The sequence below is a fragment of the Ictalurus punctatus genome, chromosome 11 (genome assembly GCF_001660625.3).
Source record: "Ictalurus punctatus breed USDA103 chromosome 11, Coco_2.0, whole genome shotgun sequence".
In the NCBI taxonomy this organism is placed as follows: domain Eukaryota; kingdom Metazoa; phylum Chordata; class Actinopteri; order Siluriformes; family Ictaluridae; genus Ictalurus; species Ictalurus punctatus.
The window spans coordinates 7760154-7778631 of NC_030426.2; the positions used below are offsets into that span (position 1 = coordinate 7760154).

At 39.9% G+C, this 18478-nt stretch overlaps 1 protein-coding gene across 3 annotated transcripts in view; it reads left to right on the plus strand.

Moving 5' to 3' along the window:
• The window catches only part of LOC108271553 (potassium voltage-gated channel subfamily KQT member 2), a 61410-nt gene that overhangs the window by 12304 nt on the left and 30628 nt on the right, over positions 1–18478 (plus strand). For all 3 annotated transcript variants that reach the window (XM_047158634.2, XM_017479192.3, XM_017479194.3), the window contains exons 2-4: positions 11913–12003; positions 12599–12725; positions 13096–13271. In XM_047158634.2, the coding sequence (XP_047014590.1) occupies positions 11913–12003; positions 12599–12725; positions 13096–13271 (394 nt within the window). The remainder of the gene's footprint in view (positions 1–11912; positions 12004–12598; positions 12726–13095; positions 13272–18478) is intronic.

Consider the following 18478-nt stretch of genomic DNA (forward strand, 5'->3'; position numbering starts at 1 on the left):
CACACATCATCTACCTAAGTACATACAAGGCAAGATTTCTATACATTTGGGGCAGCAGCTTGGGGAGTAAGTCACCAGGGTGTTCTGACCACTATAGCAAAAGCAGTGGTAGAAAGCAAGGTCTTGCCTGCCATCTTGAGGTATATCTTTGTTGAATGCTATCCAATCTAGAAACAATCAGTGATAGAGAAGGAAGGGGGTATCATAGATTTTGAGGCAAGGTGTGGGCTTCAGCAAGCTATCCATCTCTGCCTGGGAGAACCACAATCCAAAATGTGTTAACTTGGCATTGGCAAAGACGTCCACCTTTGCTTTGCCAAACCTTTTCCAGATCTGGTTTACCAGTGTGCAGCCACCACTACTACAGACATACAGTACAGTATGTGCCATCTCAGCATTATATCCGCTGCATTGCTGTACAGCCCTGGCAGATGAGCTGCTCTCAGTAAGGCGAACCAGGGATGGTCCCACCTGAATAGATTCTGTGGAAAGTGGAGAAGGCTGCTCAATCATGATGGTTGATATTGCTGACCATCATGGTATTGTATTAGTAATCCAACATGTGGCAGTGTTTCATAACCAGCAAAAAGAGCTTCTCTCCAGATAGCAACACTATAAGCACAGAGATATATGAGAGTCAGTGAACTAGCTCGCTGGAGCTTACTGTAACAGAAATGTAGATCAGGACTTATAATATAAGATGTTATTTTTCACGTTATTTTAATCATTTTCCGTGGAACATCCAACTGATGTCTGACATCCACCTGAAATGCACAAACATGTCACATTTATCAATTTAATTGTACAGATTAAAAAAAACCCAATACGATTTTATTTTGTATATTTCCTCATCCTATCAAAATTAATTTCTGGTTAAGGCACTGCCATAACAAGCACTGCCATAACTGCCAGGACAACATATAACAGGCTTCTGAATCGAATTTAGTCCTGTGTGTGACTTACATCAAGCACAGCACACAGGTGTTGATCTTAAATCACATTTCTGACCACATTCAAGGCACTTGCGGATGTATAGTGTTTTACAGTAACTGCCCTTCGAATGGGGAAAAAGGCTATCACTCATCGGTTTTAGTTAAGCACTGTAAGATGTGAGCTCGCACACTGTGCAGTGGCAGCTGCTATGCTACAGATCTGTTGTGAATTCTCCACAGTGTGAAAATGTTGAGCAGTACTGTCCTATGGGCTGTTTCAGTGTTATTTTTTCGAAGTTCACGCAGGCCAAATAAAACAAGGCTGTGGGCCTGATTTGGCCCTTGGGCCTTGTGTTTGTGGCTGTGGCTCAGGTGGTAGAGTGGGTTGTCCACTAATTGTATTGTTGGTGGTTTGATTCCCGGCCCACGAGACTCCACATGCCGAGGTGTCCTTGGGCAAGACACTGAACCCCAAGTTGCTCAGCTCTGCTACCACTGGTGTGTGAATGGGTGAATGTGAAACAGTGTAAAGTGCTTTGGAACCGCTAAGGTTAAAAAAAGAGCTACATAACTGCAGACCAGACCATTACTCTATATCTACCTCAGTTTCTGTACTATTCTCAATTTTCTGTCTCTCACTCTTTTGTTAAATACCCCATTACAGGCATTTCAGCATGGACACAATTGCTTTAACTGTATCCAATTTATTGGGCTGAAATCACATGTTGCTCACACCATCCACACAGTGTCACCTCGTCATGGACAAAACGTTAATGATAACGTTAGTATACTTCACTGGGACTACAATGATATTCCTACTAGCTATTTAGTCTAGTAATGGTAATGGTAAATGGTCTGAACTTATATAGCGCTTTTATCCAAAGCGCTTTATACTGTGTCTCATTCACCCATTCACACACACTCACACACCAATGGTAGCAGAGCTGCCATGCAAGGCGCTAACTTTCCATCAGGAGCAACTTGGGGTTCAGTGTCTTGCCCAAGGACACTTCGGCATGCGGAGTCATGTGGGCAGGGAGTCAAACCACCAACCCTATGATTAGTGGACAACCTGCTCTACCACCTTAGTAACTGATTTACTGAGTGAACTGTGTGCGTGCATGACTTTGTTGATTTCTACAGATTGTGAGGATTGTGACAGGCTGAGGTTGGAGACTGACATGTAACCATGTTGGATTCATTTAGTCACTCTGCTACAATCTTTGGTGGAGCTTACATAAAAACTATGAATCCAGCTTAACCTGGAGGCACTATCTAGGACATGGCATGGTGTTGGATTTTACACCTTACAGCTGCACTCAAATCAAATGAATCTTTGACTCCTGAGAATATTAATGCGAATGTAAAACTTCAGAGGGATAATGTAGATACCCTGGGCAATGCACATACAGGCAATTGCCTGTTACACCCATAGCTGGCGTGGGCCTTGTATCTACACCTAATTCAATGATTTACACATCACTTATTAAGAGGGATGCCAAATGTCAGTGTTGTAGAATATCAATCTTGCTAACAATATAAACACTATTTAACTAGATTTACTGTTATCTATAACAATATATACATATATACTATTTAATCATAATTTGCCGAAGCAAAGGAGGAAAGGATATATATTTGATTGTACTGGCAAGATTGCTTTGGCTTGTTTTCTTTAGTGATTGGTCAGCTTTGGTTGTAGTACTTTAAATAAAACCACTGTCCCTGCCTGTTTTCAGATAGGACAGTTGACATACTCGACTGCAGTGCTGAATCCGGCTCAGACAGCCACTGGATACTGCAGTGTGTGTGTGTGTGTGTGTGTGTGTGTGTGTGTGTGTGTGTGTGTGTGTGTGTGTGTGTGTGTGTGTGTGTGTGTGTGTGTGTGTGTGTGTGTGTGTGTGTGTGTGTGTGTGTGTGTGTGTGTGTGTGTGTGTCACTTACTGTAATATTGCAACAGCAAAAGCAACTGAATGTTATCTCTCCAGTTTTTATGGTTTGTAATGCAGTAATGTGAAGAAAATAAACATTGCTTAGTAGCTGATGGAGTAATTGTCTCTAGAGCAGTGACAGAAAGGAATGATTTGGCAGCTCTGTGAACCATAATACCTTCTGGACCTTTCCTTTAGTTCTTGTGTTACATTGTCTGACATTGTGAATGCACACTGTGTTACAGTGTGTAAGGATGGTACAAAGAGAGATTTGTGAATTTTGCTTATGAAAAGCCCTTGTGTAAGCCCTTGTATATGTTTTAAATAGCCTTTGGGTCACTGACTCTGCAGGTTTTTCACATCACCTGCAGTGAAAGTATAATTGGATAACTCCAGGGATTTGTTTGTGGAGGATTCTGGCTCATTTGTGATGTTCCTATATAAACTTGGCAAATCCTATGAGAAAGATGGGTTTCCCCAACCAACCCCTAACCAACCCGCCTCAAAGTGATGCGTTATAGCATTTATTTAGAAGGGGTGAACATAGAACCCACAAATCTACCGTATATGGGCATGTATCGTAGAAGGTCATGTTCACAAAGCACAATGATCCTGAACATGGGATATCTGTGCTGGACTTCTTTCTTTCTACCAAGTTGAAAAATGCCTTAGGAGAGTTTGTTTTACTGTCATGTATTGGCTCTCTAAAACAATTAGTTTGTAATTAGATGTAATTAGTCAGATCAGGTGGAGCTGAAGACTGAATCAACCCCAGAGCTTTAATCCACCACTCAACAGTAAACAAACAGGGAAATGAAGTATAAGTGTCTGTGTGTGAGTGTCTGTGTGTGTGTGTGTGTGTGTGAAAGAGAGAGAGATAGAGAGAGAGAGAGAATATAAAACAAGAGGGTGCCATTTTGTTTCCAGTCTTTTCTTGCTTGCAGACATCAAAAGACATACCCAAATTAGCAAGTGGCCATCAATTACTACTGCAGAAACTCATTAAGTTTAAATGAGTCCAGAGAAACTCAAGAGTGAGCTCAGAATTCCCACTGTGAAAGCACGCATCATCACACTCTTATTTGTATGGCTGAGAGCGAAAGTACAGTACAGTACACACTTGAATGACTCCACTACAGGAGGAACTGAATGCTGCCATGTCAAACTTCACATCAACTTCACAGAAAGCTTTTACTGGATACAGAAATATGCATGTATGTGAAAGCATAAGTTATACATCGATCAGCCATAACTTTAAAATCACCTGCCTAATATTGTGTAGGCCCCCCTTGTGGAACCAAAACAGCTCTGACCTGTCAAGGCATGGACTCCTTAAGACCTTTGAAGGTGTGGTGTGGTATCTGGCACCATGACATTAGCAGCAGATCCCTTAAGTCCTGTAAGTTGCGAGGTGAGGCCTCTAAGGATCTTGTTTGTCCAGCACATCCTACAGAAGCATGATTGGATTGAGATCTGGGGAATTTGGAGACCAAGTCAATACCGTGAACTCTTTGTCATGTTCCTCAAACCATTCCTGAACAGTTTTCAGAGTGTGGCAGGGCGGATTATCCCGCTGAAAGAGGCCACTGCCATTAAGGAATACCGTTGCTATGAAGGTGTGTACTTGGTCTGCAACAGTGTTTAGGTAGGTGGAACGTGTCAAAATAACCTCCACATGAATGCCAGGACCCAAGGTTTCCCAGTTGAACATTGCCCAGAGCATCACACTACCTCTGACGACTTGTCTTCCTCCTGTAATGCATCCTTAGAATTTTCTTAGTATTTGGTATGTCAATAGAAGAGATCAGGCATGTGGAAAATCTGACTTCTTTTTCTGCAATGCAGTTAACATGGTCAGTATCACAAACTTGCATACATTTATATAGGCACTTAGAAATAGAGCAGAATTTTTTATATTAAATATCCAAGATATTAAACATTTACTTTCTTTGTTTTAAATATTTAACAATTCTAAAACCTTCTGTTTATTTCCAATTTTACATGAAAAAACAAACAAACAAACAAACAATTACAATTTAATTGTAAATTGCAATTATTCTGTCTTCTGGGGAAGCATGTAAATATCTCATGTAGCTTCTGAAGTGCAGCACTAAAAAATAAGATCTTTAAACAAAATAACAATTTACACCGATCATCCTGTGTAAAAGTTTACACCCCCCTGGCTCTTAATGTAGTTTGTTACCTTCTTGAGCATCAGTGAATGTTTGCACCTTTTGTAATAGCTGTGTACGAGTCTCTCAATTGTCCTAAGTGGGAAAAGGGGGATCTCAAAATCCTATAGCCACTGCTGGAAAGGGGTCAAATATGCAGAAAATGCTAGAAAAGCAAATAATGTGCAAGACAGTGAACAGTTTAACTGCTCAGGTTGAACAAGGGACTCATGAACAACTATCACAAAACATAAAAACAGTCGGGGATCATCCGGGTAACAATACAGTAACACACAGTGTACATTCAGTTATTATTGTGTATTGTGTTTTGTAAATATCTGTTATGTGAAATAGTTTATTCAGGGCAATACTAAATAAAAAACAAAATGTAATTCTTATAATTTCTCCTATTATTATTATTTTTAAATGATTAACATTTTCCAGATTCTGCAAAGCATATGTAAACTTAGGACCTCAAATGTATATTCATATATGTCTTTAATCTTACTACACTTATGTCATCAAGGTACCACAAGGTGGGGAATTTAAGGGGGCACCAACATTTATTTATTTAATTAAAAGGATTTTAAATTTTACCACTAGAACTGGAGCTGTAGTCTGTAAGAATGGTTCATTTAGAAAAAGCAGGTACAAACACAGATAAATCAGCAGCTGGTTTATAGAGTGACTCAGCTGACGGATTAAAAACTCCCGATAGTGATGAACGAGAGGAGGAGCAGACACATCTGCACTGTCTCTATTGACAATGACCTTGTTTACACTTGATCAATTCATGTGTCTGCTGCACTCAAGACACAGTTGAAGTGCGATTGCTCAAAGCACTTGGTCCATGACACATTTTAGCAACATTATACAAGTGTGGAGGCATCTGTCTCTCCAAGCTGCATTTAACAACTAAAACTCCTCCTGACACACATGCTCAGTGAATGCTGATTTTGGAACTACATAAAGTTAGTGACACAAGACATGGCGCTCATTTGGCCATGTTGTATATGAAGAGAGTAAATGCACGTGGTTAAAATCTTATCAGGATACAATGCAGATACAATATGCATGAAACGGCATATCTGAATGTGTCAGCATGCTGGGCGCAAACCAGTCACTACCCTAGTGGATGAGTTACATAAAAACTACACAACAAGTTGCATATAACCTAATAAAATCATCAAATAGGTTTAAACCAGCAATTGGATTTCAAAAAAAGAGTGTAAAGGTGAAAAAAAGCATTTTACATTTATATGTGAATGATTCCCCTTTTAATCAGGTTGATACTGATGAAGTATCTTGAAGTGACAGGGTAAAAAGGGCCTGTACTGATATCAGGTTGTCCTTTAATTATGTTAATTATCTTAACGTTATTTAATTTTATTCCTCAATTAACTTCTTATTTATCACCCTCTCCACGCTTCTCTTCATCTCTATCTCCTTGATACAACCTTGCACTGCTCCTCTCACAACCCATATCTTCCTTCCTTCTTCTGTTTCACGTCTCACTGTGCTCAGTCTTTTCCTTATTCCAGTCTTATACCCTCTTCTCTCACTCTCACTGCTATCTATCTCAGCTTTAGCTGAGTAAGGAGTGCTTCTTCCAGGCTGTCTGGTCACATTAGCTTGGGCCTGGTGAATAGAGAGAGCACATTGTTGACGGCTGAACAAAGGAGGAGAAGTGGAAAATAGGTTGAGCATCTTCGGTTGCCATATATGTATCAATATAAACGGCATAAATCAACATAAAGAGTTCTAATACAATATGCTTTTAATTAAATAATAAATTAACTTAGCAGATGTTTATGATGCTCTTTCAGTGGTAATCAATAATGTGAGCTTACACCATCTATCAGATACATTCCATCTCCGAGGAAAGGAAAAGGATTGATACCAGTAAGTCTAGAGGACCTGGGTAAGGGTATAATCATAGTTATTTTAATGGATGCAGCTTTTAAAGCAGATAATTACTATTTAGGAATATTTAGGGCTCATAAGGAGGGGAACATAATTTGTTGATATCAGTGATGTTCAAAACACCAAACAAATACACAACACTCTAGCAAAAAAGGAAAAAAAGGGGAAAAAAATAAGTATACTCAAAGACTTACTTTGCATTGAACAATTAGTGATGTTTGTAATTTAATTTAAATCAAGCTTTCAATTTTCCCCTCAGTTATAGTTTTGCATATTCCCTTGTGCATTGTCAATGTGAAGTTTAAATGTTGTGAATAATCCAATATTCAAGATCACTCCAGCTCAGTCAGGAGCCATTCCAGCATTGGTAATTGTTATACTTTCATTGCATCACAGTTATGCAAATGAGATAAAAAAGTATTATTTTGTTAAAATTAATACACTTAATTCAACAAATCCTCTGCCACAAAGAATATACTATAGCACTTGTTAAGGAAAATAGATTTCAGGCTCACATGAAAATTTTTAAAATAACAACTGTTTCCTCAATATTAGTGCCAGTACAATTTTCTGTTTCTATGGCAATGGGTAGAAAATGTTCAGTGAGAGCCACCTGAGTTTTTAAATTGTGAAAAACAAAAAGGCCTAAGCAAGCTCCATCAAGCTCAGACTGTAATATTATATATTAGGCCTCCTTCCTCTATTGTCATTCTTGTGACAAACAAATTGCTTCACCTAACGCTGAAACAGCAAAGACAGAAAAACGTGCCCCATGTATCTGGAGGCCCATATACACTACCAGTCATAAGTTTAGATACACTAGATTGAATATCTATTTTTCATTATCTTAAATATTTTTCTAATACAAATGCAAATAGTGAAGTTACTACTCATGTATAAATGTATTTCTGAATCAAAAATCCATTTTTAACTTCATGCAAGTCATTTAACTTAAAACAAGAGGTTTTGACTGAAAATAAAAGGTATTTAATTGTTCCGCAAACAATTCGTTTTCACTGAGAATTTAGAGAAGCTGTAGACATTTTTCATGATCAAATTCCATGTGTTATTTTATAGAGTTGGTTTCTTCATTATTATTCTAAAAGAGTTTTTTTTTTTTTTAAATAGTGCCACTGAAGAAACATTTTTTTATGAGCAGTTGTTTTGATTGGTATTGTATGTAGAAATATCCCCAGCTGAGGCAGTGTCCTCAGTACTGACAAAGAAGCTCATTCTTATGCATTGTATGTGTTAATGAAACTTGGAAGGATTTTCACTTTTAACAACAGTTGCTAAAACAATGAGAGAGAAATATTTGTTTGATTTATTTCCACTCACTCTGCCTTCTGGACTATTGAGGACTATTGTCCTCAGTGTGAATTGATGGATCTCAAAATCATATAGCCACTGCTGGAAAGGGGTCAAATATGCAGAAGATGCTGGAAAAGCTAATAATGTGCAAGACAGTGGACAGTTTAACTGCTCAGGGTGAACAAGGGACTCATGAACAACTATCACAAAACATAAAAACATTCGTTGATCATAGAGTGACCCAGCTGCTGGATAAAAACTCCTGATTATTACAGTCTGAGCTCACACTGCCTTCTGGACTATTGACCGTCGTCTCTTGTTATTGATCGAAAGTTTGATGTGTCATCTAATCTGCTGGACAGAATGTCTGTTTGCTGGGCCAATGCACATAGGGCTTACATCTTTGTTCAGTAATGTGAGCCATGCAAAGCAGAAATACAAGACTAAAAGCTAAAAGCTGTTGTAGAGACATGTCAGCAACTCTGGATTATTTGATTAGAGCAAAGGCAGACAATTCAGACTCAGTGGAGTGAAATGTCATATCAATGGCCAGGTTGTGTTTGATGTTCCTTTGCGGTACCACACTACCATGGGTTCCAGAGCTGTTTGCACTGAACAAATCAAACAAAAGCAACTGATATTGTTCAACACAATGAATGCTTCAAGTGGTTTCCCCAAATTCAACTGAAAATGCAACTTACAATGACTTCTCCAGTTTCAAAATTATTCAACCCCCTGAATAGAATCCATCACAATGGAGCACAAATATGCAACGCAGGTGTTGTCCCAAGCACACCTGATGCAACTAATCAAGGTCTTCATTAGTAGCACCAGGTGTGCTTGAGCTGGAACACATGAAAACCTGAACTGGCTAGGGGTTTGTTGAGTGTCACGTTTGACTGCATGTTAGAAATATGGCTAAGCCAAAAGAATGGTGCCAAAAAGGTAAAAGAAGAGATCATCGCCCTTCACAAACAAGGAACAGGAAACAAAAAGATAGACACTGTTGGAAGCATAGTTCACAAATTCAAAGTTAAGGGAACAGTGCTTACACTACCTGGAAGGGGCAGATAAAGGAAGCTATCAATGGCTGCAACCAGATTTCTGAGAAGGCAGGTTGTGAAAAACTCTCGTGTGACTGCAAAAGACCTGCAGCAAGACTTAGCAGGCCTGTAGCAAGAGGCACTGAGGTTTCAGTGAGCACAGTAAGGCACAAGTTTACTAAACGCAGAAGGTTTCCATGCCAGAACTCCAAGACGTACACCACTACTGACCCAAAAGCACGAGAATAGTCGGCTCAAAATCAAATAAATAAGCCTGAGAAGATTTGGGATTCTGTTCTGTGAATCGATGAAACAAAACTTTTTAGCACTATGGATCAACAGTATGTCTGGAGAAAGAAGAATGAAGAAAGAACACTCTGTAACAGTCAAGCATGGTGGTGGCTCGGTGATGCTCTGGGGCTGCTTTGCATCCTCTGGCACTGGAAAACTGCAGCGTGTGGAAGGCAAGATGGATTCATTGTAGTATCAGGAAATCCTAAGAGAAAAAGCCATGCTGTCTGTGATGAACCTGAATCTTGGACATCATTGGACCTTCCAACAGAACAATGATCCCAAGCATACCTCAAATTCCACTAAGACTTGGTTGCAGAAGAGGTCCTGGAAGATTCTACAGGGCCATCACAGTCACCTGACTTGAACACCATCGAAAATCTCTGGTGGGATTTGAAGAAGGCGGTTGCAGCACGCAAACCCAAGAAGATTACTGAACTGGAGGCCATTGCTCATGAGGAATGGGCTGAGTTTCCTCAGGAACGCTGGCAGAAGCTATGCATTTTGTTTGCAGCGGGTCATAACAGCAAAAGTGTGCTCTACTAAGTACTAAATATGCTTGACATGAAGGGGTTGAATAATTTTGAAACTGGAGAAGTCATTAAAAGTTGTATATTCAGTTGAATTTGGGGAAAACACTTGAACCATTCGTTGTGTTGAACTATTTCACCCATTGAAAATCTCTGGTAGGATTTGAACAAGACGGTTGCAGCACGCGAACCCAAGAAGATTATTGAACTGGAGGCCATTGCTCATGAGGAATGGTCTAAGATTCCTCAGGAACGTTGCCAGAAGCTGGTGTCTGGTTATGCATTGATTTGTTCATTGCAAACAGCTGAAAGTAAATTTTGTAAATTTAAAGTAATTTTGTAAATTTTGACAATAAATCTGATTTGCAATGGGGGTTGAATAATTTTGATTGCAACTGTATGTGCATGCATGTGCCTGTGTTAGTGTGTGTACTGTATGTTTGCATTTCGTTGTCTTTCTTAACTGGCTGTGTATGTTATCTTTACATATATTGCCCTCTTCTTTGAGTTTATTAAACATGATATTTGATATATATATATATATATATTTTATAAAAGCATTTAGACATAGCTTAATTAGCTCTAATTAGCTCTACTGTCTGGGTAATAGGATGAAGTGTCTCCCATACCTATCAGAGAGCATTATTTGCCAGTTGTAGATGTCTCAAGATTGCATGTGATCAGTTGCCTGGTAACGTAGCATGAGAGCAGTATTTATTAGACCTGACTGTCCCCGGTTAATAATGTTGTGTGAAAGGGGAGATCTAGCTCATTAATGTGAAATGGCAAGGATTAATATATGGATAATTAAAAAACAGAAAAAAAAACTTCACTTATTTTTATTTTTCAAAAATCTTCATTTAATCATCATCTTACTTAGCCCATGCTTACTGTATATATAAGATCTTATTCTAAATTACTGATAGGACCTCATGCAGTTGTCAGTGAAGCCATAGTGAAGGCTTTCAACCTGTCCTACTCCTTACACTGCCAAATATCTAAAAATAAGTAATCTAAAGTACGAAAACAGGAATTTCATTTTCAGAACTGTACAGATTATATCATCCCTCTCACCCAGAGAGCATGGCCAACTTTCCTCCCTTGGCACCTGGCCATCGATGGCTGTGACATCGTTGGGATTTGAACCAGCTCTGGAATCTCTGGATAATACAAACACATGCAAACACTTTTCTGCCCTGGTTAATATTTTACAGGCAGAATTTGATCTCTATATCTTAGGGATCATATTTCAGTAAGTGTTGTGTCTTGTGCTACCGTTTAGCCAGGTAATTAAGAAGGAGATTATAGCATTTAAGTCAATAAACTGCATTGTCTTTTTCACAGAGATGAGATCACAGGAAAATGGAGAAGAAGCAGAGCGTTCTAGTGTGTTTGTGGGAGTCTGATATCCTGCAGTGGATCTAATGTCTTTCGCATTGCTCTTTCATTGACTAGCTCAGCATTTTTGGCTGAATCTTGTTGAATCTCTCAGGAAGTCTTACTAACTGCAGCAGGCCTCCTGCTGTGGAAAAAACTCATTTAGCCCATTTATAGAGACATTTGAAGAAGACGCTGACAGTATTATGTTTAATTAGGTGGGTGTCTTGTGTACAATATAATCTGTGTTAGCAAATGTTGAGAGGATCGTACTAGCACTGGTTCACTTTCACCAAACCTACAGATACAGTGAAAGTGAAATGTTATGACTAAAATGCTATGAGAAAATAATAATCTGCCGTCTAAGAGGTTCAAATTAAATGGCTATTCTTTTCTCTTTCAGTTTCTTGCTGGTGTTCTCCTGTTTGGTCCTATCTGTGTTCTCAACCATCAGGGAGTATGAAAAGAGCTCTGAGGATGCCTTGTACATACTGGTATGCACAGTCATTGCAAAGTCAACATTTTTACTAATAAATTGTAGATTGAATTGAATATACACTTACTGGAAACTTTAATAGTGAAGAAAAGCCTCAGATTCCTGTTCTTTGCTGACAGGAGAGGTAACTGAGGTGGTCTTCTGCTGTTGTAGCCCATATGCCTCAAGGCTTGACAAGCTGTTAATTCTGGAATGCTTTTCTGTTCACATTGGTTGTAAAGAGTGGTGATTTGAGTTATTGTAGCCTTCCTGGATTTTTTTCTGCAGCATTTTGTGTAATTCTAGAGATTTTCTGATCTAGAGATCAGAAGTTTCTGAAATGCTTAATCTTACACAACTGGTACCGACAACCCTGCCACGGACAAAGTCACAGAGATCACATTTTCCCCCTTTCTGACTTTTGATGTGAGCATTACCTGAAGCTCTTGACCTGCATCTACATATCTGACATGTGATTGGATGACTCAATAATTGCATGAATGAGCAGGAGTTCAGGTGTTCCTATTAATGTTGCCAGTGAGTGTATGTTATGTGATCTGTCATGAATTACAGCTATGTTACCTGATGGTGCTTGTCTTCCTGTGTGTGTAAAGGAAATTGTAATGATAGTGGTGTTTGGAGTTGAATACATTGTAAGAATTTGGTCAGCGGGATGTTGCTGTCGATACCGAGGATGGAGAGGCAGGCTAAAGTTTGCTCGAAAACCTTTTTGTGTCATAGGTAAGCAAATAAATATCATATAAAATGATGTATTAATGTTGTGTTTATTGCAATAATGGTAATGAAACATGGTTTGAAGTTCAGTAAATGTTTAAATTATGAATTTGCTTGATTAAGTGGTAATATTGTTTAAATATGTATTTTTATAGTATAGTTCCATTTAAACGGACTTTCCAGAAATACATATAACCAACATAGAACTGCATTAATTGTATTTGAACATGATTTGTTTAAGTCATGTAGCCCTAAACCAGCACACAGGCACCAAGGCAGGCAATCCAAATTTACTGTCTCTTACTATTTTCAGAGCAGTTCACACCAAGAATTCCTGAGTGACCCATAATCACTTTTACTTTTCCGTATACCACAGACATCATGGTGCTAATAGCCTCCATCTCAGTGTTGGCAGCTGGCACACAGGGCAATGTGTTTGCCACCTCAGCCATCAGAAGTCTCCGCTTCCTCCAAATCCTCCGCATGATTCGCATGGACCGCCGTGGAGGAACCTGGAAACTGCTGGGGTCTGTTGTCTATGCTCACAGCAAGGTAATCAACAGCACTGAACATGAGTCATAACAGAAACTGAAAAACATGTGAGTAGTTCTTAGAGAATGATTTCTCATACAAATTGGTTGCTGTGTCAAGTAAGGATGGTACAGTAGTGCAGCAGGTATCATTGCTGCCTGACAATTTTAGGGTCCATTCCTGAGCTCAGGTTACTCTCTGTGTTGAGTTTCTGTGTGAGAACCTGGTGGGGAAAAAAAACGTATACGCATACACACACAGCGTTTAGCGATTAGTTCTGCATCCACCTGACCAAGATGAAGTGGTTACTGATGAATGAATGAATGCTTCAAATAAGACTTTCAAGGTTTCCACTACATGCATAGGAAATTCTGCATGGCTGATCTAGCTCTTGTTGTCCGAGTTAGACGTACATTTACATTTATATTTCTTCATTTAGCAGACGCTTTTATCCAAAGCGACTTATAAATGAGGAAATACAAGCAAAGCGATATGTCAAGCGGAGAACAATACAAATAGTGCAACTTTACAAGATTTTAAGTTAAGTTCTAGAGAAGCAAAGTGTGCAGAATAGAGGTGTAAGAGCCAGAGTAATTATTGTTTTTTTTTTTTTTTTTATAATCTTGGTTGGCAGCTTAGGGGTTAGTTAAGTGCTCACGGAAGAAGTGGGTCTTTATCTGTTTTTTGAAGATAGTGACAGATTCTATGGTCCCGATTGAAGTTGGTAGTTCACTCCACCACTGAGGAACAGTTAGTGTGAAGGTTCTGGAAAGGGACCTTGAGCCACACGGAGTAGGCACTACTAAGTTTCGGTCGTTAACCGATCACAGATTGCGTGAGGGAACTTAAACCTCAAGGAGAGTGTAGACTTCTAGCATTCATCATTAAATGTGGCCAAGACTGTCCTATTTTTACAGTTAAGTTCGTTTGATCGCAACCATGGACCTTTTCCTATAGCCCTTCTGAAAATATGCAAGAGTATCTAAACTCACCGCTAACAGCTTCACACAAGACTCATTAATAAAGCATGGAAGGGCAGAGAGCAAATCAGATTGCAGCCATCAACATTCTGAAGCTTGTGGCCAGTCAAGGTCAGTGGTCCGGAGCATCTCAGGCTGAGCCAAATTTAGCAGTGTTCCTAAGATAAGAGTGATTTCACACATAGATTTCAAATAAACACCAAGGATTTCACTGTGATAGGCAGTGCTGCATAAGTTACTCCAAAAAGTAACTTAATTTATTGTAACTGTAAAAAGATTACTGTAGTAATTACTCTGTCTAAAAAATAATCACAAACTAATTACTTATTAATTACTTCGTACATTAAATTGACATCAAAATAAGTAAAAAAAAAAAAAAATTCGCTGTTGGTGAATTCGCCTCAAGTTTAACGTGACAATGTTGTCATGACAAGTGCTTTAATAAATTTCTGGGGCTACTCAGAAAGGTTGAGAAGTCGAGAGAGCCCCCTCCCCAGGACATAGCTTACATTTTACAGTGATGTTCCTGTCTGAACGTGTCATAAATTCGAAGTAATGGGAATATTTCCATTTAGCAAAGCAGCCAATCATTGCTTCTGCCATTCTTTCTCAAGCGCACACGATCTCTCAAAGCGTGCAGGCGTGTCAAATTCGTCATCAAATTTAAAGACGGCACAATCATTGGACTTTGGATTTCTTTTTACATAATTATTTGTTTATTTATTGTTTAATATTATTTAAATTCTATATGTAACGAAAGTAGTGCATTTTATTTAAAAAGTAACTGTAATTAAATTACTGTAAAATAAAGAGTAATCCCTTACATTACTTTTTACAGGGAAATCTAATTACATTAATATGTTACACATGTCAAATTTGAACTTATCTCTTATTGTAACTTTTGAAGTCTGTGTATAACATTTTTCCAAGGATGGACTTTTAGATAGCAACAGAAAGGCAAAGGGTGTGTGTCAAGCAGCTCCCTAGTTCAGTGGTCAGGGCACTGATCAGGGAGTCGGCCATTTTAAGGGGCGTTAGCTGGACTGTTAATCATCTGGGGCTGTGCCCAGTTCCTTCTCCATGAAAAAAAACTTTTAATCTATTATCACTGTTTGCAGGACTACCAGATTGGTAAAATATAAACTTTTTGGCTGTCTAATACAAGACTAGGCTAGTTTGGTGTCGCTAGGCAAGGGGAGGCACAACTGTGCTATCACTGTATGGGTTTAGCTGCTACAGTGCTATACAGAGTACAATATCTTTCCTTATACTCTGCTCATATCATGTTCATGTAACTTATACATATTCAAGAACTCATATAGTCATTTACATGCCTTGTTTTCCTGCTCAGCATGAGAGCATGTTAGTGTCTCAGTTTCAACCATTTGATTGGTTTAAAAAAATCGGTGTATATCAATTTTTCCTAGCACTAACTGTGTGAGTTAGCGTTTGGCAGAATTGAGAACTGTCAGCCAAAAAGACACGAGTGTTTCCACGTATTTTCCTGAAAACCCTGTCTGATTGGTCTCGCCTCTGTTCACTGAAGATATAAAATTACAGGCGGTCTTCTTTTACTGACGTTCAGTTACGTAGTGACAAACCGCTCCAAGTGGAGAATTATTTGGGGATAAAGAAAAAAATTTTCAGGGTTACAGCCCCTAATGACAGGCCAGGTTATACCCCTTTCTGTCTCAATTGCAAAATCCTTCCAGTGCACTGAAACTTTGGCACCCTAAATAACAAAAAAAAAAAATCCCACAATGCACCTCAAAAACCAGGGGATATCGATCCTCACTACGTTTCCTTACTGGAAATCATATCATGTTTTCTGAAGCCTCTCAGCTCGAAAAAAATGTGGGACAAACTTCAGCTACAAATGTAAGTAGCTTGTTATTGTTGTTATAGCTCTCAAATTATTATTATTTGACGTTCTATATACAGTTTGTTTGAGTCGAACAACTTTTAAGTGTTTCATGCCTTTTTTTTTAATCCATTAACTTTTAATCCATTAGCTTGCCTATGAGCCTGCTTGACATATTATGACAGAAATACGTGTGATTAAACTGACAAATGTATATGATATATAAAACGTAAATATTTTTATATTTTTAATTTTTGGTGACATTTTACAGCACAAATACGTAGTCATGTCACTGGAAATTCAGTTATCAGTGCCCCAATGTGTAGTGAATCAAGGTCCTTACCAGTGCTCGAACTCATGTACACGATATATTCTTCCCTGTTGTGTCGAGTTCACCAGCGCCAGCGCTAGTGCGAGGGACACACAGAAGGCGAGTACAGCAGCCCGCCTCCCCCCGCAGGCTGGCAGGGGAACCGGGCAGCCACAGTCGCTGCCTGCTACTAGGCCTGATCTGAGAATAGTCATAAAGGCCAAGCAGACAAAGGAGGAGCAATCCTGAGTGGCCGTGGAGGGACGGATCAAGGGACATGAGGTTGTTAGGGTAGGTAGTCCCCAGTACTACTGTAGTGCCTCCCCTAGCCAAGGCTGTTCCAAGTTTTCAGTGTTCTCTGGTCAGCAAGCTGTCACGGGGCAACAAAAATGTTATGCTTTCCCTCCAATAGAATGTGGAAAATTTAACATCACTAAAAGACCATCTGGCAGCATGTAAACTACTGCCAAATGTGTCTCCATGTGTTCTGTCTACCGTAGAAAAGGGTTACCGGGTCTAGTTCAGAGCTTGACCCCCCAGAGGTTCAGAGGTGTGCTCACCACAGTAGTCAGCACAGACCAGAGCCCGATGTTAGCGCAGGAAGTAAGATCCCTCTTGGACAAGGGGCCATAGTACATGTACCCTGTTCCCGGAGGGAGGGAGGTTTTTACAGACGTTATTTCCTGGTCCGCAAAAAAGATGGGAGTATGCGGCCAATTTTAGATCTGCGCCACCTGAACTGTACTCTTCGGACATACAGGATCAAGATGCTGACATACTAACTTATCGCTCCACAGATTCAGTTTGAGGACTGGTTTGTGACAGTATATCTAAAAGGTGCATATTTCCACATAGAAATATTGCCCAGTCACAGGAAGTTCCTGAGGTTTGCGTTTGGAGGCAATGCATACCAATATCGGGTTCTTCCCTTTGGGCTAGCTTTACCCCCTTGCACCTTCACAAAGTGCATGGATTTCAATATGGCTCCATTGTGACTCCAGGGCATCTGTGTACTAAACTACCTGGATGACTGGTTAATTCTAGCATGATCCATTGAACTGGCAGTTCAATATTGAGATGGTGTTCTCACCCACATGAAGAGCTTGGGGCTTAGGTTGAAACTCAGAAAAGTATGCTTTCTCCAGTGCAGTGGGCAACTTTTCTAGGGGTTATAAGGATTGTAGTATGATGAGGGCGTTTCTATCCCCAACATGCGTAGGGTCAATCTTATCAACATTGAGCAAGATAAAGCTGGATCTTGGCATCCCCTCCAGTCTTTACGAGAGACTGTTGGAGCTTTTGGCAGCAGCAGCCAATGTCATACCATTGGGCCTATTGCACAGAAGACCGTTTCAGTGGTGGCTGAAAAGTTAGGGGTTTTGTCCGAGAACGAAACCTCTGAGAGTAATCAGTGTCATGCAGCGATGCCTACATGCTCTGAGAATTTGGAAGCGTCCCCGGATTCTAGCCTTGGGTTACACTCTAGGGGTGTCTCCTTATCGCAAGACGGTAATGACAGACACCTCCCTCACGGGCTGGGGCGCAGTCTTAGACGACCAGCTCACGTTCTCTGGAGCGGCCCTCATCTGGAGTGACATATAAATTGCCTAGAAATTCTGGCCATATTTCTAGGACTGAAATTGTTTGTTCCTCAATTGAGAGGTCACCATGTGATGACAGACAACACAGCGGTGGTCTCATATATTGACCACCAGGGAGGATTATGTTCGCGCCCCCTGTTCAGGCAGGCGCAACTAATTCTTCTCTGGGCAGAGGGAAAGTTTTTGTCAGTGAGTGCAATGTACATTCTGGGCAACTGGAATGTGGGGGCAGACATCCTGTTGAGGCAGGTGCTGAGGCCCAGGGATTGGTGGCTCCATCCACAAGTGGTGGAGTCCATATGGCTGAGGTTTGGACAAGCAGACGTGGATGTATTCGCCTCCGAGGAGACAACACACTGCCTGCTGTGGTTCGCCCTCACTCCTCCACCATTAGGGCTGGACGCCATGGTGCACATGTGGCCGAGGTCACATCTATATGATTTTCCGAGATCGCTCTGCTCCCACAAGTTCTAGCA